Source organism: Sorex araneus, chromosome 6 (assembly GCF_027595985.1).
Source record: "Sorex araneus isolate mSorAra2 chromosome 6, mSorAra2.pri, whole genome shotgun sequence".
Classification (NCBI taxonomy): domain Eukaryota; kingdom Metazoa; phylum Chordata; class Mammalia; order Eulipotyphla; family Soricidae; genus Sorex; species Sorex araneus.
Window position 1 is genome coordinate 31,803,151 of NC_073307.1, and position 23,866 is coordinate 31,827,016.

Here is a 23,866-nt window from a genome sequence, read left to right on the forward strand (position 1 = left end):
GAGAAGCCGACAGTGGTGGTGACACCAGTGTTGGAACACTGTGTACCTGAGACTCAACTATAGATGGTATGATTAACTATGTAAATCATGGTGCCTTCATAAATAATTATTAGGCAGAAAAAAGAATTTCTGTCCAGGACAACTACATCCAATTAATATTTTTAAAAAAATTATATTGAAGTAAGCTAAATAAAGAATAAAAACTGAAGAAGTTAAAGAAAGTTAAAGTTAAAGGACTATTAATACTATTTTAAGTACATTATTTAAATGATAGACACAAAATATTACCGTAAGAATTCCTGACAAAGATATTTGAAGATCCCCTTAATTGTAACCATTGGCTGAACTTTAATAAGTCAATCCCACAATTTTAATTTCTCTAAAATAGAATACATTTGCAAAACTTTAAAAAAATGAAAAATCACCTGGGGATTTTGCAAGTGATGCATGGAATACTGAAAAATTGATCAGTGCATATGATGCAAGGAAGAAGTTAGAAATAATTGGAGCAATAACATTCAGTTCAGCTGCAAAAAAAACATAAACATTAGGAATGGTATTATACTCCACATTTTTAAGCTTTAAAAATTATAAAATTATTTCAGAACTTTAGAAGATAGCATAAAGAAGTAGATCTCTTCAAAACCACATACAATGACTTACATTTGAACTTTTACTTTTTAGATATCAAATCTTAGCTACATAGTTACTTCACTCTTCCAAAGTCCTATATTCTTTCCATCAATTGTATAGTTTTACCACACACACATAAGTCCATAAGCGTTATATACTGCATATTGATTACATAAATGATATACAATTTCATTCTGCAGGTTAATCTTGCACATTTATTTGAGATCCATTCATACTAGTAAATGAAGTTTGTTTATCTTTGTGTGTTAGCTGAATATAGCCCCCACCAAAGTGAATTGCTGGGTCATATGAAACTCTTAAATCATTAGCAATTTGTCTCCAAAAGTAACTACACCATAGTAATAAACAGCATTAGATGATAATTAGTTTCCACACAACTTTTAATAGGAAGTCAGTGTGTTCTTTACTACTCCTTTAGTCACTTGTAATTGTAATTGCAAGTAACAGTGTCCAAATGGAAATGAGCAGAAAATCTGTGAGGAAACGCTGAAATTCTTTTATTTATACTACTATTATGTATACTTGCAAAATCCACCTCTACCACAATGAACACAAGATGATACTAAATTGATTTTTTTTTTTTTGGCTTTTTGGGTCACACCAGGCAATGCACAGGGGTTACTCCTGGCTCTGCACTCAGGAATTACTCCTGACAGTGCTTAGGGGACCATATGGGTTGCTGGGATTCGAACCCGGGTCAAACACGTGCAAGGCAAACGCCCTACCCGCTGTGCTATCGCTCCAGCCCTAAACTGAATAATTTTTACAAAGACGTTTTAAGTGTTAGCACCTTGCAATACTAAACACTTCATTAGGGAGCCAGAGTGACAGTGTAGCAGGGAGAGTGTTTGCTTTCCAAGTGGCCGACCTGGGTTCGATCCCTGGCATCCCAGATGGTTCCCCTGAGCACCTCCAGGAGTAACTCATATCGCTGGATATGACCCAAAAAGCCAAAAAAAAATTTAATAATAATACCAATACTACTAATAATAAACACTTCATTTGATCAGAAAGAAACATTTGCTCTGCAATTTACGAATTCAATATTTAGAGCTAAGAGTATAAATGGAATAAAATCTACATTAGCACACCATTTATATGACTAACCAATCAAGATGAATCCAAGTGCAATTAAGAATGTTAAAATGTAGCCACGAAGAGGTTCATTGTTTTTCCCATATCCTTTAGCAAACATTTGGAAAGCTGGGTAGATATTGTCCTTACATAGAGCCTAAGAAAAAAATGGCAAAGTTGAATTGAAATATCAAAATAAGAGAGACACTTATATATACTTACAATAACCTGGACTAGTACACTAGCACACTAATTTTTGGTTCTCATTCTTTCTCCTCTCTCACACTGTACTACCTATAGACAATAATGGTGACTCGAACATTTCAACCACCAAAAAGATAAGTTGAGAGTAGCACTGAAAAATTTTCCCCTTGACTTAACTCCCATGTTGGAATTTTTATGAAGAAATCACAGAAGACAGAAAACAATAGAAGTTTGCAAGTTTAGTTAAGTATAAGATAGGTGTGACCTGTTTTAAGAAAATCAAGTCCAAAATTTGAAGCAGATAAAAATCCTAATTATAAAATTTCACCATTCTATCTAAAGCATTATTGTAAATAATTTCAATGTATTACATACTTTGTATTATATTTATACATAATACTTTGTATTATATCATATTTATACAATGTATAAATATATACAAACTCACTAATCATAACTACACATTAAGATCAAGACTGCAGAATTAACAAATAAACTATTACATTTATAAAATGTTAAATTAAAAGTATTTTTTTATTCAGTATCAGCGATTTGCTTAATATAGTTGATATTCATCATTATACAGTAAATAATTCAATGTATTGCACATATTAAAGATTCAAGCATTTGTAAAAATAAAACATTTAGTTTGGCATCATGTTAGTTTCTCTGATTATTTGTCTTGGACTTCCTCTTCATCCTTAGGTATCATGTACTGAAAACTTACTCTAAGAAAAGACCAATATACCACTTTTGATATATGAATTTGTATATCACTGTATCACTGTCATTCCGTTGCTCATTGATTTGCTCGAGCAGGCACCAGTAACGTCTCCATTGTGAGACTTGTTACTGTTTTTGCCATATTGAATACACCACGGGTACTTGCCAGGCTCTGCCGTGTAGGCGAGATACTCTCAGTAGTTTGCCAGGTTCCCAGAGAGGGGTGGAGGAATCAAACCCAGGTCAGCCGCATACAAGGCAAATGCCCTACCGGCTGTGCTATCGCTCCATCCTGAATTTGTATACATCATGTGTTTATATATCATATGTGCATACATATCATATGTGTATATATCATGTTTATTCATAGACCAAGTGATATATTGGTCTTTTCTTAGTATAAGTTTTCAGTACATGATACCTCAGGATAAAGAGGAAGTCCAAGCCAACTAATCAGAGGAATTAACATGACAAACTAAATGTATTTATATATTTGTATATAGCTATATATTTGCATAAGCATTTATTTATATACTTTTATTTACTGTTATTTTCCATTCATATGTGAGTGTGTGTGTTTGCGTGTGCGTATAAAACACTTCCCCTTTTATAAAGTCCATAATGTAAAAATAACTTACCTGAAATATTTTGGGAGCACTCACAAGAGATGCTAAAGCAGAGGAAAGAGTGGCTGAAAAGATACCTGCAGAAATCAATGGTGCAAATCCAGACACCATGCTCATTACCTTAAGAAAAGTGACAAAAAATTCAGGACATTAAAGTGTGCAAATATATTAAGAAGCCTAAGATATAATTGCAAACAAGACAAAAAAGTAAATCAAATCACTTTTTCTCAAGTAGGAAAATTCAACTATTTGTGAAATATTACAAAGTCTAGTGTGGTATGAGCAAGACTCTTCCTTAAGTTATATAACCCTACAACCTGCAATTCTATATGGTAAGCAATTTTTCTTAACATTTTTTTCCCCACTTGTATTGCTTTACAAAGCCCTATATATTTTTTTTAAACTTTTATTTTTGCAGTGTTGCAAAATAAATTTAGGGCTTTAAACATGGCAAGAAAAATGTACAGTTTTATTTGTGAGCCAGGGAGACAGTGCAAGTAGCAGAGCATGTGCCTACGATGTATAAGGTCCTGAGTTTCTCCAGCACTGCAAGGCACACAATCTGCTGGGAGTGGTCCTAATGAAAAAATTTGTTTAAATCATAAAAGCCGCTAAGCATAACAAACTCCTCTTGCTAGAGTGAATCCATACAAGACTTCATAAAGATATGACACTTCTATTTTAAGGCAGAAAGAAAAAATCTGATTGGCATTTCAAGTCACTGGGCAGAGACCAACATTTGTGCCTTTCAGACACAATATCAATGTCAGAACTGGCCTGAATCATTAGCTGGACGTGAATACTTTCTTTCATTCCTGTGGTTCTGCCTGTCTTGTGACTAGAAAAAACAAACTTCAATTACATAATTGGGTCCTATATTTCTAACCCCTGAAAATGTGGGGCCAATTGCTAGAAACTATACAACAGAAAAATAGAATTATCCCATATAAATCTTTAAAAAATTCTGTGATAAAATATATGTATTACACATAATTACGGTCATGAAAGTAGATTCTGAATTATTAGTGTCTCTTGCATTTACATAATACTAAAAAGCAAAATTTTCACTTTTCATTTTGAATACAAACTCTTCTAAAAATTTACCAGAATTTTTTATGGATCTTTTTGTTGTTTTGGTTTTTGGGTTTCTGAACCATACCAACAATGTCAAGGGTTACTCGTGGCTCTAAACTCAGAAATTATTCCTGCCGGTACTTGGGCAACCACATGGAAAGGAGGGGACAGAACCCGGGATCAGTCATGTGCAAGGCAAGGGTGTGCAAATAATGTGAGCTGCTGGTTATTTCCTCCGTATACCATATATACATGTGTATATATATAAATGTGTATAAACATGTTTATATTACACTTTCTGTTTGCAAATTTTTAGTCAATTTTAACAAATTATTGCTGTATTTAAATTTGATAGCAGTGTGACCTCCAGATAAACACAGCATTGCCTATACAATATAAGATGCTTACCTGAAAATTGTTCATTAGGCCATAAGAACAACGATTGCTGTCACAGTATGAAAAGTCAAAGTTTAAACTACAAGCTGCAGTAGTACAGTTTGTGAACTCTGATACAATAGTGTCATTAACACTCCCAGTAGCATCTCGAACAACACAAGAACCTAAAACAGAAATGACAATGAGAACAAATACAGTTCAGATTTATATTCTTCAAAGTAACATTCAACCATAAATTATGTTACTATCTTTGCAAATATTTGGCTTGTAACACACACTGTTATTTTCAGTTGAGATTGGTTTACCTGGTACAAAATTTGGGAAAGTGGTCCACAGAATTAAGCAGTGAAATGGAATCTATATTATAGAGTGAAATTTACATATATAAATTTAACAATCTTAGCAAAACTGTTTTATGACATGTATGGTTAAAATGTCCTAAGCAAATAATAATCTTATGTTCCAAATAATAAAAATATTTTCTCAAACTCCAAGTATTTTTCACTTGCAATATGGCAAAGATCAGACTTCGATGATGTAAATGTTTTATGACAGAAAACAATTTTGAATAGTTACTAACTGTAATTTTATTTTTATGCCTTTGTTTCAACTACCGGTAATATTAAGAAAATACGGTGCCTGAGATCTGCTTAAAGGCAAACAAAACAAACAACAACAAAAAAGACCATGCACAGGGAGAGTTAAAGGGCATTAAAAAAAAAAATTATTTTGGACCTCCCAAGTAGTGTTCCAGAGACCACAGAGAAGCAGCAGATACTCAGCCAATCAAGTGAATAGCCTGGTAATGTAGCACCCCGTGGTGTTGGGGGCAAAGAGGACTAAAAATCTTAAGAAATTTATAAATATCAAAAAATAAAATGTATTAATTTCTACATATGAATGTTACTTTCTATAAATATTTTATTAAATTTTGAGTTGGCAGATAAGACTTTACACAATTCTCTATTTCACTTTAAAGTAGCAGTGATGCCTATGAATGTCAATTACAGATTTTCTTTTGCTGTTTGGGGGTGAGGTGGGGAAGAGAAAGTGAAACATGGGCAAACTCCAGAAATTTTGTCACAACTAGTTTTCTTTATAAAATGTTGAACTAAAAAATGCAACCTCCTGGTTTCTGCTGAAATAGCTTTGTTTTTTAAAGTTGAAAATGTCACAAAAAAAATTTATAGCATATACATCATAAAGTTTCTGAATACACAAAGAAATGTTAGGCTATTTACCAACAGACACTGCAATTCCTACGTAAACCACCGTGGTAATTAAAATGGCTAAAAGTGTTCCTTTGGGTATGGCTGACTGAGGATCCTAGAAGACAAGAAGATTCTTGTTAAGTCTACCTTTAAAATAAATAAATGTCATTAAAAAATATATACAACAGTTACAATCCTTTACAATACTTACTGCAAGGTCACCTGAGATATTTGCTCCAGCCAGAATACCAGTTGCAGCAGGAAAAAAGATGGCAAATACAGAAAAGAAATTGTCTTCACCTCGAAAATCTGGTCCAAAGTTTTCATAAAAGATTTCAGCTGTAGAGGACAAAACACTTTTTGCAATTTGTGGATAGTGAATTAGACCATAAGTTAGGTCGAGATTAAAAGTGATCCCTGACTCCTCTTTAGTTCAAGAAACTGGTAAGTTCTTCAATATTTCCTAATTCAAGTCTATGTGTTCCTCTTTTCAGGTATGAAGGAATGATGTACTATCATATCAAGATTTGATCTGAGTTAAACCCTATTATTTTGAGTTATGTTTCAAGCAACTTTTAATTTTATTGCTCTCATTAAAGACATAAATCAATGTATAGCTGGAGAAATAATGGAGCAGGTAAGGCACTTGGGCTTCCCTCTAATTTATTCATGTTCTCAAAGATAAAAACCATCAATAACTGGAAAAGCCAAGAACACCAAGAGGATTTCCTTGAGGGATGTGCTGTGGGATACCCATCACTCATATAATAATCCTGCCCAGAATTAATAATCCGAGGGTGAGCGATAGCTTAAGTGGTAGCACACATGCCAAACGTGCAAATTTGATGACCCCAGCAACACTCTAAGCATCACCAAGTACAGGCCGGAAGTACAGTTGTTTTTACAGGCACTGGGAAAAATCCTGAAAGCAGAACACCACAGGCCTGAGGCTTGGCAGAATTCAGCTGAGTGGGCACAGACTCCTAGCGCTGCTGTATATGGCCCTATTCTTAAGGATAAAGAAAGACTTGCCAACCACTATGTAAATAAATCAAGCAAACCTTAACTGGATGTACTTTCTAAAAACATGAAAGACAAGGGTTTTTGACATTTCAGTGGTTTAGAAGTGAGGTTATTATGTGCATCAAAACCATAAGTGCTGGGGCCAGAGTGATAGCGGGGAGGGTGTTTGCCTTGCACATGGCAGACCCAGATTCAAATCCCTGGCATCCCATTTGGTTCCCCAAGCACCACCAGAAGTAATTCCTGAGTGTAGAGCCAGGAGTAATCCCTGATCATCACTGGGTATGACCCAAAAAACAAAACAAAACAAAACAAAACCCCCGTAAGTGTTGACACAATTATAGCACGTGACCCAAACTTTAATAAGAAAATTTGAGGAAAAATAAAAAAGCTTGTGCTAGTGGGTAGGGCGTTTGCCTTACACGCGGCCGACCCCGGTTCTAATCCCAGCATCCCATATGGTCCCCTGAGCACCGCCAGTGGTAATTCCTGAGTGAAGAGCCAGGAGTAACCCCTGTGCATCGCTGGGTGTGACCCAAAAACCAAAAAAAAAAAAAAAAAAAGCTTGTGCTCTTGAAAAAACTGCCATTAAAGGATAAAAAAAAAAAGGTTAATGAGTTTCAGATTAAATAGTTTGAGATTATGTAAAATGTCATTTAAAAGAGGAAAGCCAGAGAAACAGTACAGGAGTTACAGTCCATTTCTTGCATGGGGATAAATCTGACTTGATTCCCAGGCCACATGATCCCTAAACATCACTGGGTGTAGACAAAAAGACCCTAATATCTCCAGGTGAGGCCTTGGGGTCCCTTAAATATCACGGGGTGGCCTTGGTACTCCATAGCACCTCAGGGTCGAAGCAACACTGCATCTTGGGTTTGTTCTGAACCCTAGGAGAGGGCCCAGCCTCCAGAGCACTGTGTTTTGGATGTTCCTCTACCCATCCAACAAAAGAGAGAGAGGCACAGACAGTAGGAAATAAAGAGAAGTAAACGGAACTCAAATTGGAAAAGAAGTCAACTATTTGCAGATGAAATGACACTGTACAGAATTAAGTCCAAAAGACTCCACTAAAAACTTCCGGGGGCGGGGGGGGGGGCGGCAGAGGGGGGGAGAAGGAGAGGGAGAGAGAAGTGGGGAAAGAGAGAAAGAAAAAGATAGGCAGAGGCAGGGTGGGGGGGCAGGAGGGAAACTGGGGGCACTGGTGGTGGGAAATGTACACTGGTGAAGTGACTGGTGTTGGAACATTATATGACTGAAACCCAATCATGAAGAACTTTATAACTGTGCATCTCACTGTGATTCAATTTCAAAAACAATTCCTAGAAACAAACTTTTAAAGTTATCAGGCTTAAAAAATGAATGCACAAAAAACCATCATATTCTTATATGTTAACAACTGTAGAAGAAATTTTAAAGAATCCTATTAATAACTGTGTCCAAAAAACTCAGATATCTAGGAGTCAATTTAACAAAGATGGAAGACATATTTAATAAAAGCTATAAATCACCTCTGAAAGAAATAAAAGATAGTACCAGGAAATTAAAACATATTTATTGCTCCTAGATAAGAATCAATATTGTGAAAATAGTCATTTTGCCCAAAATAAGTTAAGAATGTAATGCAGTTCTCAGTAAACTTTTCAAGAACACAGAACAAATACTTCTAAAATGTGTATGGAACCACAGAACTCCCAGAACAGCCAAAAACAATCCTAAGGAAAAAAGAAGCTGGGAGGTATTGCATTCACAGGCTTAAGTTTACTTCAGGGACCAGACATAGCACAGTGGTTAAGGTGCTTAATTGTATGCAACTGACAATGGTTCGATCCCAGGCACGATACATTGTCCCCTGAGCACTGCTAGGAATGATCCCTCAGCAGAGTCAGAGAGAGCTCTGAGCACTGTCACATGTGGCCACCAAACATCCAAAACCCATACTTCTTTACTGCAAAGTTGTTATAATCAAAACTGCACGGTACTGGAAGAAAACTTCACAGGTGACTGGAATTGAAAGCACAAAGATAAACACTCGGCTGTATAGACAGTTCACTAACAAAGCATATGAGTTCATGAAGTAGATCAAAAGTCTCTTTAGCCAATGGTTTGGGGAAAACTGGATGGCCTGATGAAAAAAATATGAAATCAGGCCCCCCATCTTATTCCATACAAAAATGAATTCAAAATGGATAAAGACCCTAGTATCAAAAACCTGTTTCATAAAATGTATGAGGAAAACATTACAGAACACAGCAAGATCTTGACCTCAGAGGAATCTTCATATGACCCCATTCACAAAGAAAACAAATGTTGAGAGGCCACAGCAATAGTACAAGCAGGAAGGGTGTTCCCCCTTACACGAGGCTGGCTCCAGTTTAAGTCCGTGCATCCCATATGGTCCCCTGAGCACCTGTCAGGAGAAATTCCTGAGTGCACAGCCACGAGTAACCCCTAAGCACTGCTGGATGTGGCCCCAAAAACAGAAAAAAAAAAGTAGAAATAAATGTATTGTATCAAACTGAAGCTTCTGTATTGCCAAAGAAATGGAGCTTTTAGAAACAAAGAGAGGACTGGTTTTCAGTAGGAGGCATGACACTGGGGTGGGGTGCAGGTCACTAGGACAATGGCAGAGGGGAATAGTCCCTCTGGAAGAGGAGGGGGTGTGCTAGAGTGTAATGCCTGGAGCCACATCAGGAACACTACTATAAACTATAGTGGCTGAAAACGGGTGGTGAAGCACAAAAACTGGTGCTTACCAGAGGCAGGCTGGAGAGTGGGAAGGAAGCTAGGGACACTGGTGGAATGAAGTAGACACTGGTGAAGGAACTGGAGTTGGAACACTTATACCTGAAACTCAATCGTCACTCTATAAATCAGTGTTCCAGTTTAAAAAAATTAATCAATGAAAAACTTCAAACAATAGGATTTGAAATAAAGACAATCCACTGATTGAGGGAAAATATTCACCACCATACATCAAAGGGCTAATATTCAAGATATATAAAGCATTCCTAAAGCTCACAATAAAATAAGCTCACAACAAAAACCTGTCAAAACTGGGGAAAGATGAGCAAACAATTCCTAATCATCATGGTCAATGATTATCAGAAAATGCAAACCAAAATGACAATGGACTATCACCTCATGTGAGAATGTTCTATAAGTCTAAACTTGGTAAGTGCTAGTGGGGAAATGTATCCTAAATCTCTCATTCACTGTTGGTGGGACTGCTACTTGGTTCAGCCTCTTTGGAAAATGATTTGAAGACTTGCCAAAAAATGTAGAGCTTCCATCTGACCCACAACTCCATCCCTATCTATCTACCCCAAGAATATAAAAACTATTCCAATAATAATAATAAAAAAAAAACCCACATATACATGCAAAACTTTGCTCACTGCCATACTGTTGTGGCACGTACCCTTTGTACTATCTCTCTGGCTCTGCTACATTATTTACAGTAGCCAAGACATGGAAATAACCCAAGTGCCCAACAACAGACAAGTGAAGAATCTGGTTTATTTATACAATAGAATATAACTCGCTATGAGAAATTATCCTGCAGTTTGCTGCAACCTAGATGGAACTGGACCAAGTTATGCGAAGTGACGTGAGTTAGAAAAAGACAAAGACCAGATGATCTCACTCATATATAGAGTGGAAAAGGAACAAACAATCACCAATTGGAAACAATTTTGACAGGAATGTGGTCTGAAGGTGCTGGCAAGGAAGGGGGAGAAGGAACCCTGGGATAATTGGGGAGGCATCCTGGTTTCTGGTGGTAGGCATGGTGAAACAGAGCAATCAGTACAAAACAGCAATATTGGTATTACTACAAAAAATAAATCAAAAACATGTCTTAAAGAAAAGAAAGGAAAAAGGGCTAGAGAGACAGTTCAAGATGCTGGAACATATGCTTTCATGCAGAAGGACTGGGTTCGATTCCCAGCATCACATGCACCACATAGCAACCACAGACACACACAAACCAAGTGAGGAAAAAAGAGACATGACAACTATATTCAGATTATAGTCATGAATTTTATAAAAGAAAAAAATTCAAAATACTTTCATAGGCACAAGTGAAAAAAAAGCTATACAAAGACCATAGACTGACTAGATATTAGTATTATGTGCGAGTTGAATTTCACCAATTGTTCTTTTTCTTAGTATATAATGCTAAAGTATTAGCAGATTAGAAGGAATAATTTCAGTAACTTCTTTCTTAAAATTTAGCAATCATAGTAACTAATTATTTTTAAAATATGGCAAAAAATTTAAAATGTTTTTAAATTTTAAATTAAGATATATTTTTAAAAAATATGAACTGTTTAATATGCCAGGTGCAAGGAATTTACTATATTAATTTCTCAAGGTCTAAATTTAAAACTTTTTTGAAACAAGTTGGAGGTAAAGACCTGAGCTATTTGTGGGAGCAATAGCACAGTAAGTATTAGCACAGAAAGTACGGTGCTTTCCTTGCATGTAGCCGGCCCAGGTCTGATCCTCAGCATCCCATAGGATCTTCAAAATCTGCCGGAGCAGAGCCATGAATATGCCCTGAGAACTGCCAGTGTGGTTCAAAAACAAAAACTTTAAAAATGTTTTAAAAAGTGGTCTATGTTAAATCAAAGTCACAAACATAATTATAAAAAAAAAAAGATTTACAAGTAACCATTTGCTGTAATTTCTACACTTCTAGAAGCAAAAGTGGGAAAAATGCTTAAAATTAAAATATAATTAGGATAAAAATATATTAGGATAATATACATAAAATTTATCTACAATTCTGAATGTTACTAACATTCACTTCCAGCATGCCTTGAAGACACACCCTTGTCTAAACCCAGGAGAACTTTAAAACCCAACATACTAATAAGCATAAGCACAAGTAACCACAATAGGGAAAATTAGAGACATTGGTAGAGGTAAGGTGTAATGGTGGTGGAATGGGTGTTGGGATAATGAATGCCTATAACTAATCATCATGAACTTCTTTTGCAAACCACAGTATTTATATAATATGTAGGGGGGGGGGGAATTTGCATAAAGTTAGACCTTACCTATTTCATGTAAATTCCAAAATACATTAGCTCAGAATTTCTTTAAGTTTTATTAGTATCAGGTAAAACAGACTATTATCATAATGAGATCAAAACATAAAATAAAATTTAATTATCTAAAATATGGGCTGGAGCGATAGCACAGTGGGTAGGGCGTCTGGGCCCAAATAGTTGATCAATGGGATGATAGTATATACATACCTCTCGGAGAGCCCAGCAAGCTACCCGATCGCATGGCAGAGCCTGGCAAGCTACCTGTGGCATATTCGATATGCCACAAACAGTAACAAGTCTCACAATGGAGAGGTTACTGGTGTCCACTCAAGCAAATCAATGAACAATGGGACGACAGTGACAGTGAAAATAAAATTTAGATTCCAGAATCTAAAACTTATGTACATGAGAATAAAGGGCTTCATTTTCCTTATTTATATAGGCAAAAATCATACAGAAATCACAAATTGGCTTTTACTGATTTATTTTCTTATCATTTTATTTGCCATTTCTTAGTTTTGTTGAAGAAGTAATCTGAAGTAAATTTGTTATGTGCCTAAAGGGGGCAGGTTGGGGATGGAAGGGAAAATGAGGACATTGGTGAAGGGAAGGTCACACTGGTGATGTTGAAACACTAAATGCCTGAAACAACTGCATAAGAACAACTGTGTAAATCATACATTTTTTAATAGAAAAAAAATCTTTTTTTAAAAAAGCAAAACCCCAAGCAACCACAATGGACATCACAGAATCAACCCAGGAGCAGAAGTAGAAATAACAGCATGTGGACTTGTTTAAGGAAAAAACCCTGAGACAATCTATCAGAAAACTGCACAGCCAACTAAGTCAGTGTCAGATACAGGCTAGCCCAGAACCACTCAGACTGGGCGCAAAGAATGTCCAATGTTAACAGTCTACAAGAAGATTAAAGAGCTTACATCACAATGTAAATTATCTAGGTCTCTAACCTCAGTTTAATCAGCTGATTTTTTTCACCAGTTAGACTTTTTGAAGGAAGAAGTGCACTGATATATAGTCTGCATATTTTTACAAATTCTGTAGGAGTAGCTCTAGGTGAACCAACTCACAAGAAGCTAGGCCTTTGTCTCTAGGACTTCAAAACAATGAGTTTTTGTCAACTGAAGAGGTCTAGGTAATAGGCTTCCCTGTTATTACTGAAACTATTGTTTTCTGCTCCCACTTTGCTGAGATATGTTCAAAGCTACTCAATTAACAGGGAAAGGATTAGGAGAGGGAGAGATGGAAGAAGTTCAGATAGACACCTTAGGAAATCATACATGACAAGTGAATTTCAACAATTATAAAATGGAAATCATACATGACAAGTGAATTTCAACAATTATAAAATGGAAAATTATAAATGGAAAAAATAAAATTAGAAAATTCTCACTCAATAATGTAAAAAAACTAGAAAAACTAGAAAATTTTATTTCACATAAACAGTATCTCAATTTATTTTCAGTATTTAACACACTTAAATACTCTTATTTAAACATAACAAAATGTATAAAGTTAAAATGCAATGTTGTGATTTTAGCTACAAATTCCCCAAATTTGTGGAGAATGGAAACATCTTTCCTTAGTAGCAATGGTTTTTCTACCTCTATCATCTTTTGTTGCTAATAATAAAAATGTAGCTAAAAGTTATTTTACTCTATTCCACAGGTAAAAAGAAAAACTACATGCACCAAACTCAACTGCATTATAAGACATATAAAATGTATTCGATTTATCTAATAATAGAATAATAAAATGTGCACTTTAAAAATACCTTATTTCACTTACCTTTATAACTAAAGAAACCTTTGGGCTTCTTGTTCTCCATAGGGATAAATGTTCCTATGATGAAATCAGCAATAGCAAGTAGCAGAATCACCAAAAGCACAATCTGAGCCTGGAATTTTAAAGATTCAAATCAAAACCAATTATCTCATGTGTATATGTTGATTCATCTCCACTAGAATATAATTTCCACAAGAGAAAAATTTCTGATTTGTTTTCTCAAACATTGCCTGGTACAAGTTGTTGTTTTTAATGAACAATGTTTAAAGAGCTACCCTAGAGTGCTTAATTTACAGAGGGGAACTGGGCACCAAAAGTAGGATAATGCCATTAATTTTTTTTTTCCAGTGGGGAGAGGAGCTGGCCACAGCTGCTGGTGCTCAGGGCGTACTCCTGACAATGAACTCAGTAATCACTCCTGGCAAGGCTTGGGGACCATGTGGGGTTCCGAGAACTGAACTCAGGTTGATCACATACAAGGCAAGTGTCCTACCCACTGTGCCCACTCTGGCCCCAACAGCATGTACTTTTAAATAAATGAAATATATCCACATCCTCACGCAAATCAAGTTCAAACACAATGTTAAAGGTGTTTTAGGAAAAGACTAAAGTTTAAAAAGATCAACAAGACTAAGGAAGAAACTTCAAGGAGCAGTGAGGATGGGAAGCCAAGAGCGCAGAGAACTACAATCCCTTCTCTTCCGCTCTGTAAGCAGCCAACAAGTTGGAAAAATACAAAAACAAAAATATCTCTGGAAGAATTTATGAATCATCTCACAAGTTTATTAAAGTTTCATATTTTTCATACATTCATTTGATAACTGTATTATGCTATATATATAACAACCTTGAAAAAATTATTCCAGTAGACTTTCCTATGTTCTGATTTGGTAAAAATTATCATAGGTCATTTATAACACAAACATGATTTTACACAATCTCTGAAAGTAAACAAGAAACTTTGAACGAGCTTTTTAAAAATAAAAAGACTGAGGGGCTGGAGCAATAGCACAGCGGGTAGGGCATTTGCCTTGCATGCGGCCAATTCCCAGCATCCCCATGTGGTCCCCTGAGCACCGGCAGGAGTAATTCCTGAGTGCATGAGCCACGAATAACCCCTGTGCATCGCCGGTGTGACCCGAAAAGCAAATAAATAAATAAATAAATAGAAAATAAAAAGACTGAGTTCCTCAAAAGTACGTGTGTGCACATCAATTATTCATAAAGCCAGAGTTGTGCTGTGACAATGTCTTTAAGTACAGAAATGTTTTGGGGTACTTGCTGCATTCTTCAATAATTCTCTCCGGAAAAAGTGCTACTTAGATCTTTTAATTTCAATTAGCAAGGATTAACTTCTCTTATCTCATGTGAGCACTAATTTCAAATTTAGTTTAAAACTTTACTTTTTTTTTATTTTTATTTATTTTTTTTATTAGTGAATCACTGTGAGGATACAGTTACAGATTTATACATTTTTGTGCTCATGTTTCCCCCATACAAAGTTCGAGAACCCATCCCTTCACCAGTGCCCATTCTCCACCACCAGTAAACCCAGCATCCCTCCCACCCTCCCCAGTCCCATCTCCCTCCACCCCACACTGCCACTATGGCAGGTTATTCTCTTGTTCTCTCTCTCTGATTAGGTTAAAACTTTACTTTTAAATACAAAAGACCACCATTTTAATTTGGGGAATGAAGGTGAAAAATTAAGTTTAAAATCACTGTGTTGAAGTGAATCTTGTATCAAATGTTAATTCATAGTAATTCCTTCCTTCTTTGCCAAAAAAAAAAAGTCTTATATGCAAATTTCTAAAAATGGTAACCTGGGAATCTTCAAAATCTAAACTGTTACTATATTTTAAACTAGCAATTGTCAACCATGTCATGTGTGGACTTGCATGTGTGTGAACCAGAGGTTTAAAGCCTTAAGTTTATATTATTTAAAGATATTTCAACAGCATCATTACTTACTTTTGCTTCCCACTCCATGCCTGCTACTGAGATACCTAAGAGGACCACCACTGTTATAGCTCCAATTATTCGGATATCATTAATTTCATCTATCATAAGAAGGGAATGTTCCTAGAAAGAGTTAAAATGACCAATATTATTTTAGATAAACAAATTCTTTTAAAAACATTGTAAACATATCACAGTTCCTTGTACACAAAGGTTGAATAAATACCTACTTAATGAATAAACAGAGAAACCTAAGGAAAAGGTATACGGCCTGGACAGTACAGTGGGGTAGGGTGCTTGCCTTGCATGTGGCCGACCTGGGTCAGATCCCAGGCACCCTGTATGGCTCCTGAGCCTGCCAGAAGTGATCCCTAAGCACAGAGTAAGCCCTGACCACCACTGGGTGTGGCCCAAAAACAAAACAAAACAAGAATTAAGAAAAGGAATAAATTATTTACCACTTATTATTCAAATATCTGGTGTCATAAAAATTATCAAAGTACTAACACTGCTATTCTAATCTAAAAACAGCAAACAAAACTCATGGTGAAGTCAATTATAATCATTAGGATTGGGGCAAGGAGGTGGGATTTGGGGGCCGCACCCTGCTGTGCTTAGGGCTTATTACCCCTGGAAGTATTCAGGGAGCCAGAGATGGTACTGGGAATCAAAACCAGGTCAGCACGTGAAGGGCAAGCACCCTATCCAATTTACTATCATTCATCCCTCACTAGAATTAAGTTACATGTCAAATGGGCAATTAGTAAGGTCATGTTATAAAAGATTTTATGCCACATAAAATCAAGAAATCAGGGCCTGAGAGCTCAATGGGATGAAGTGCAGTCTTTGCAAATGGGAGCACTGAGTTCCATTGCTGAGAATAATAGCCCCATGAAAAAAAACAAAGAAAAAGAAATGAAGACCCTTTCAAGCTGCTGCTGAAAACCTCACTGATTCATTACAAGAAAAATCATTTATGGTTTAGTATCAATGACAACAAAAACACTAAAAATTACAAAATTTACTAAAAACAGAACAATAAAAGAAAAAGAACTCTTAAAGATTATATTGCTTGCTTACTTACTCCTTTTCTCCACTACTTTAGCTTTCACAGCTAAGGTCAATGCCATTGGACTATATCCGACCTTTCTGAATTAAGCACCTCCTAAAACACCACATACTACTATGGAAGAATTATAACTTATCCTAACATGAACAGTATAGGTATCACAAGATTCCCTTCAGATCTATTAACTTCTACTACTTTAATTTGCCTTGCACACAGCTGACTCAGGTTCAATTCCTCCGTTCCTCTCGGAGAGCCCGGCAAGCTACTGAGAGTATCCCGCCCACAGGGCAGAGACTGGCAAGCTACCCATGGCGTATTTGATATGCTAAAAACAGTTAACAAGAAGTCTCACAATGGAGATGTTACTGATGCCCACTTGAGCAAATCAATAAACAATGGGAGAACAGTGCTACAGTGCTACTTTAATTGACATATATCTCCAAAACTCCATTTAAACAAGTTCTACAAAATCCAGAATAGCATTCATTATCAACCATTTTCTAGTCAGTTCTACTTAGGTATGACTGTAGCTCCTAAATTAGACATACAAAACTCAAGTGTCCTATAATGTCAATCTCACACTGAATCCATTACCTCCCAACTAACCCAAGTCAAACAACAGAGTATAAATTTGAAGTAATTTACCTTTCCCTTCTACAACTCATTAATCATCAAACCACTTATTCAACAAGACAAAAAAAATCTCATATTCACCCATTTATCTCCAGATCCCTTGATTTTGTTTCATAAATAAGACAGCATTTTCTCTCCAAGAAAGATGACAACAACCTCTTACCTACTCATTTATTTTGGTTTTGGTATCAACTACACATGGCAGTGCCTGGGGAACTCTGGAGTGCTAGAGGTGGAAGTGTGTGTCTCCTGCACGCAAAGCATGTGTCCCAGTCCCTTCAGCTATCTCCCTGGCTTCCACCTTTTTAAATGTCTCTTATCTTCAGTTTCGGTGCCCCAGATCCATTCGCTAGTGTGGGAAGGTATTTTGTTTGATCCCAAATCTAATCATGCCATGGTCTCCAACTCCAATCAAGATAAAACTCAAATTTAACAGCAAACAAGACTCTTCCTGGCTTGGTAATTTTTTTCTCTGTATATTTTGTTGATTGTTTGAGGGGCATACTTGGTGCCTAGGGGTTACTTTGAACAGGATATTCAAAAGGTTTCTCCTGGTGGTGTTTGAGGGATTATGCAGTGCTAGGGATCAAGTTTGGATCTCTCTAGTGCATGCAATATAGCCCTTTAAACTATCATCCCCTTGAGCTCTTTGCAGCTACAGTTTAGCATCTGCTCCTATAAAGTCCTTGCTTGACATCGCCATTTCTGTTCCTGGATAATGTTAAGTCATCTCCCTTCATGCTGTCAAAGCTCCTACAGTTATCCACTTCGGATATTCTATAAAATTATTTTTCTTTGTCTACTCTCCCATACTAAATTTTATGAAGGAATAGTTTCATGTTCATCACTGCTTTCCTATCTAGTGTCAATAAGCACTCAATAAAGACATTAACAAATGACAAAAAAGGTGAATTACCTTAAGCAACTCCACCACAGTTTCTGCAAATCCAACCACATACATAGCGACTGCAACAGCATTGGCAAAAGCAAAGATCAGACCAATTGCACCACCAAATTCTGGCCCTAGACTTCTAGATATTAAATAATATGCTCCTCCTAAAAGAAAAAAACAACAACAAAGCACTAAGTTAGGATTTTAAATGTCAAATAGTCCTTTTAATCATACAAAAGAGTTCACAAAGCATATGACTCCAGCAAGCAGTTAAATTAATGGGCAAGTGGGTGAGCATATTTTCACAACCATCCAGAATTCTTTACAACCCACTTCATTAAGTCTGTAGAGAATTCTTCCTTTATCAAATATAAAATACGTATTTTATTTCTAAAGTTTAAAATCAGAATTGGTAATACTTTCTTCCTCACACATTCAAAGATATCAAGATTATTTCCCAAGTGATTGATATTCTAAGAATTTTTAATCTTAATATATCCTTTAAAAATCACAACTGAGCTAATCGGTCTGATTATTTTGTTCCCTGGCTCTGTGCTCAGAGATCACTCTTGATGGGCCTCAGGAGACCATATGCATGGCCAGGCATCAAACTCAGGTCAGCCAAATATAAGGCAAGCACCTTACCCACTATATGATCTCTGCGGCTTCTAGTCTAATTTTTAAGTAATGTGCATTACAAAGCAAAACAAAAATCCACAAAAAAATTGTAATGAATAGTATAAAGTGGTAGCTTAAATATTCTAAAAAATTCTGCCTAATGGCAGAGGAAAACGTAATAAATGAGCCATCATAGAGCAGGTAGGTAACTCCAACTTAAAAAATAGACCAGTTCTATGATTGGGGGGATAGGGGTTGGGCCACACCTGGCGATGCTCAGTGCTCAGGGGTTACTCCTAGCTCTGTCTTGGGAATTACTCCTTGTGCTAGAGGATGGGGGAGTACCATATGGGTTGGCTGCATTTGTAAGGAAAGCACCCTACACGCCGTAGAATTTCTCTTCATCCCACTTCTATGATTTTAAATCATCCACAGTTTAACTGAAATCTCTAAGAGCTCATCAAAAATGCTTATTTATATCTAGCTTTCATATGACAATCTAGAGATCTAAAATATTGATGAAGTTGTATGAATTTTTCTAGATAAAATAACATTCAATGAATACCATATAATGTATTGACTGTATAATGAATACCACTGAACAATTGAATACTTATTTCTGCATTTTCCCAATATAATCATGACAAATGCAAGCAAAAAAATTCCAGTTTGGTAATGTACTAAATAACACACAAACTACATTTTGGAAACACCTGTAACAAATTTTGTAGTGAATTCTATTTAAGCTTTTAAAATAATACTATACTTAAATACTTCTACACTTCAATATTTCAAACTCATCAACCCTAAGCTTCTTTACTCATTTCACTATTTTTATTGTCTTGGAAAATATGATTTACAAACTGATCATTCAGTATCCTTACGCTTTTTTTTTTTTTCTTTTTGGGTCACACCTGGCGATGCACAGGGGTTACTCCTGGCTCTGCACTCAGGAATTACTCCTGGCGGTGCTCAGGGGACCATATGGGATGCTGGGATTTGAACCCGGGTCGGCCGCGTGCAAGGCAAACGCCCTACCCGCTGTGCTATCTCTCCAGCCCCTCCTTATGCTTTTTAATGAGGTAATACAACTTAATTTTTTTTCTGAAATGATTGAACACAAAGAGTCCTAATGGAACTAAACTTTTACATACAATTATCCAATTTTCCTGAAACCATTTATTCAAGAGAATATTCTTTTCCCAGTGAGTATTCCTAACTGCAATATCAAATATCAGGTGACTATATTCCCATAAATTTTCTCAGTTCACAAATGTGTATTTTTATTCCAGTACCATACTGTCTTGATTTAGCTTTATAACATAGTTCAAAATCTGAAAGTGTAATGCTACCAGTCTTTCTTTTATGACTACTCTAATTACAGGATCTTTTGCAACTTCATATGAATTACACAGAATCTATGAAGTTTTTTCAATATTCAACTTATTCCAGATAAAGTAACAAAGAGATCATTTTCAACAAATATTGGAATAACTAGAACAAATAACAAATACTGGAATATGGATTTTGATTCATATTTTGTACCCTATCAAAAGTTAACTAAAAACGGATGACATATAAAAATGGATGACTGAAAACGTAGGCTACGTTTTTTTAATGGAATAAATACGGGAAAATCATTAAGAATCCAAACTAAGCAACAATTTCTTATATGCAACACCAAAAACATCGCAAAAATAAAGATAATAGGGGGCTTGAGTGATAGGACAGCAGGTAAGACATTTGCCTTGCATGCAGCCGAACCAAGTTCGATTCCTAGCATCCCATATGGTCCGGAGCACCGCCAGGAATAATTCCTGAGTGCAGAGCCAGGAGTCAGCCCTGAGCATTGTCGGGTGTGATCCCTGTGCATCATTGAGTGTGATCAAAAAAAAGAAAAAAAAAGCAAAAATAAATAAAGATAATAAATTGAACTTAAAACTAAGCACTGCTCTTCAATTGACATCATTATGGGAATGTAAATTCATCTCACATACTAGGAGAAAACACATGCAGAATACATATTGAAAAATAACTTGCATTAGATATGCATTCCTATCAAAGGTGAGAAAATCTAAGAGATTCAAATGTTTAGACATTAGTAAAAAGCAAGTGAAAGCCATCACAATACCACTACACACATACTATTAAAATAAAAATAGGGCCAAGCTCAAAGGAGTGGAGAACACACAGAGAATGTCAGGTTCCATCACTGGCATCACCCAGCCCACTCTGTTTGCCTCACATTCTCCACTCCACTCAAGGACTGAAGGTTGTGTGTGTGTGTGTGTGTGTGTGTGTGTGTGTGTGTGTGTGTGTGTGTGTGTGTGTGTGTGTGGAGGGGGGGTTAACAATACCAAATGCCAGTGAAATTACCCATGAGTGAGCCAACTGAATTCTCATTCACTCTTTGTTGAAAAGAAAAACATAGTCTTTAGAAAACAATTTGACTCCTCATATAAAGAGGAGCTTGCATTTTATCAGGCAATTTCTCTCACTGGTCTGTTAAAAATCTACACTCACATAAAACCTCAATGCTAACAACTACTGCAGCTTTACTTTTATAGTTCATTTGAATTGTTTGTTGTTGAGCCACACCTGGGTTATACTCCAGATAACCCCTTACTCCTGGAAGTGCTCAGGGAACAATATAGGATGCTGGGGATCATACCCAGGTTGACTGTGTGCAAGGCAAGTACCCTACCCATTGTACTAACACTCCAGCCCCTACTGCAACTTTATTTTTAACAACCAAGAAAAAAATTCTAAATGATTCTCAATCAGGAAATGGAGAAACAAACTATGCTATGTGTACACAATATCCACTACTGATGGATAAGGAAATACACAGATCTTAAAAGCATTTGGTGAAATGAAAGACAAAATTCAGCAGGCTACAAACTCCCTTATAATTTTACATAAACAATTTTTTGTATTACAGGAACAGAGAGAAGACAGATAAGTGGTGGCCAGGGGCTAAAGGCAGAAAAATGAACAAATGGAGTTTTTGACGTAATGGAATGTCCTGCCTTGACTGTGATGTTACTGGCACATGATTACTTGCATTTGTCATAGCTTATAGAACTGTAAACTAAGAGATATAAAAATTTTATCAAAAAGACTTAAAACTTTAAAAAAAAAATTTAATCCTGGTGGGCCGGACAGATAGTACAGCAGGTAAAGAGCTTCCTTTGCAATATAGACAACCTCACTTCAATTCCTGGCACCCCACATGATCCCTGAGCCAGAAGTAAGCCCAGAGCACTATAAGGTGTGCCTCTCCCTTACCCCATTTTTTTTTTATCTTGGCTCTCCCTTACCCCCATTTTTTTTTTTTTTTTATCTTGGCCTGGGCAAATAGCTCAAAAGCTTGGAGCTGACGCTTCCCATGTAGGAGCCTGGAGTTCAATGCCCCACACTATATAGTTCCCTGAGCACTGGTGGAAGCAGTCGGGAACAAGCAGTCCCTCAATACTGCTGGTGTGTGGCCTCAAGCTCTAGCACACCTGCCTCCCAAAATTCAATCTTAATTCATCTCATTTTCCCCTCGTGATGTGCTAGGGTTTGCCTTTGTAAGTCTTAATATTTAAGCACAATTTTCCACAAATATTCTTAATTACTAAAGAATGTCCAAATTGATGTCACTGGTTTGTTCTTCAAGCCTGTGTTCTCCTGTGAGGTACCCATCCATAATAGGATCACCCCTTTGAGTAACATTCATTGAAAGATTCTACATAAAACTCATTGGCTGCATGAACCATTTCCATTAGGGCTCACTACCTAAGAAGATGCAGCTTATTAACAGTCTATAAAGGATTAGCCAGACAATCAAAATCACCAATTGTCACGCAAAAAAATAAATTTTTCTCCAAAAGCACTTGGTCATTTCTTCAATGGCTTTTTCCTTATAATTTTTATTATTTCAGCAAAGCATGAATACTATCTTATTTGTATGAGTGTCTCAAGATAACGGGATTTAGAACTGAATGTTCTAATTGATAGGTTTTTCCCTGTAATTTCTTCCCTTGTGAGCTATAATTTTGAGGGCACTAGACAAAACTGCAGCATTTGGTAATTTGTTATGATTCACCTTCAAGCATTCCACATTCCCATACTTCCTTGGTATCTCAAGGTAGATGACTGGGCATAGTTTTGAGGTACATATACTTGTAAATATATTTAGTGGTAGCTATGAGTGATGAGAAGAATTTAAGAGATATTTTTCACTAAGATCTATACTTCCAATAAGTTTTAATTCACATGGAGAGAAAAATTCTGAAGTGATGCTGCCATTGGCTTCATGAACCATTTCCATTAATGCTCACTACCTAAATTCAAAGAACTGATAAGGAAAAATTCTTTGAGGAGCTGCTGATCCCTTGAAAAAAATATAATGCCTTGTCCTATTTCTTCTTCCACTTCCATTCCCCAATAGTAACAGACAGATAGTCTGGGACTCTAGAACACAAGAAGCTAAAGAAAATCTGTTGGTCATGTCCATATCCTACAGCCAATGGACCTGGAACAAGGCTAAAATACACACAAGATATCAGCAAACCATTACACATGCTCTGCATCCGTCAAGGTCATAATGCTCTGCATCTATGGTATGTAAGAAATATGAAATCAGGAGGAAAAAATGAAAATCTGTTTTCTCCCTGTCTCCAGATAACTGATGAGGTAAAAAAAAAAAAAAACTGTGTATAGAGGCAGGAGAGATAGTACAGAGGGTAAAGTGCTTGTCTGGTATGTAGCCAACCCGGGTTTGACCCCAGAGTCAGGAGAAACCCTGATTACCAACAGGTGTGGCCCAAAGACAAAAACCGAAAACAACAATAACAAAAAATAAA

At 36.3% G+C, this 23,866-nt stretch overlaps 1 protein-coding gene across 3 annotated transcripts in view; it reads right to left on the reverse strand.

Moving 5' to 3' along the window:
* SLC12A2 (solute carrier family 12 member 2) overlaps positions 1-23,866 on the reverse strand; it is a 90,128-nt gene that overhangs the window by 33,961 nt on the left and 32,301 nt on the right. For all 3 annotated transcript variants that reach the window (XM_012933049.2, XM_055142046.1, XM_055142048.1), the window contains exons 5-13: positions 18,423-18,562; positions 15,817-15,927; positions 13,849-13,957; positions 6,174-6,301; positions 5,993-6,077; positions 4,764-4,915; positions 3,294-3,401; positions 1,762-1,885; positions 426-527 (exon numbers count right to left, since the gene is read on the reverse strand). In XM_012933049.2, the coding sequence (XP_012788503.2) occupies positions 426-527; positions 1,762-1,885; positions 3,294-3,401; positions 4,764-4,915; positions 5,993-6,077; positions 6,174-6,301; positions 13,849-13,957; positions 15,817-15,927; positions 18,423-18,562 (1,059 nt within the window). The remainder of the gene's footprint in view (positions 1-425; positions 528-1,761; positions 1,886-3,293; positions 3,402-4,763; positions 4,916-5,992; positions 6,078-6,173; positions 6,302-13,848; positions 13,958-15,816; positions 15,928-18,422; positions 18,563-23,866) is intronic.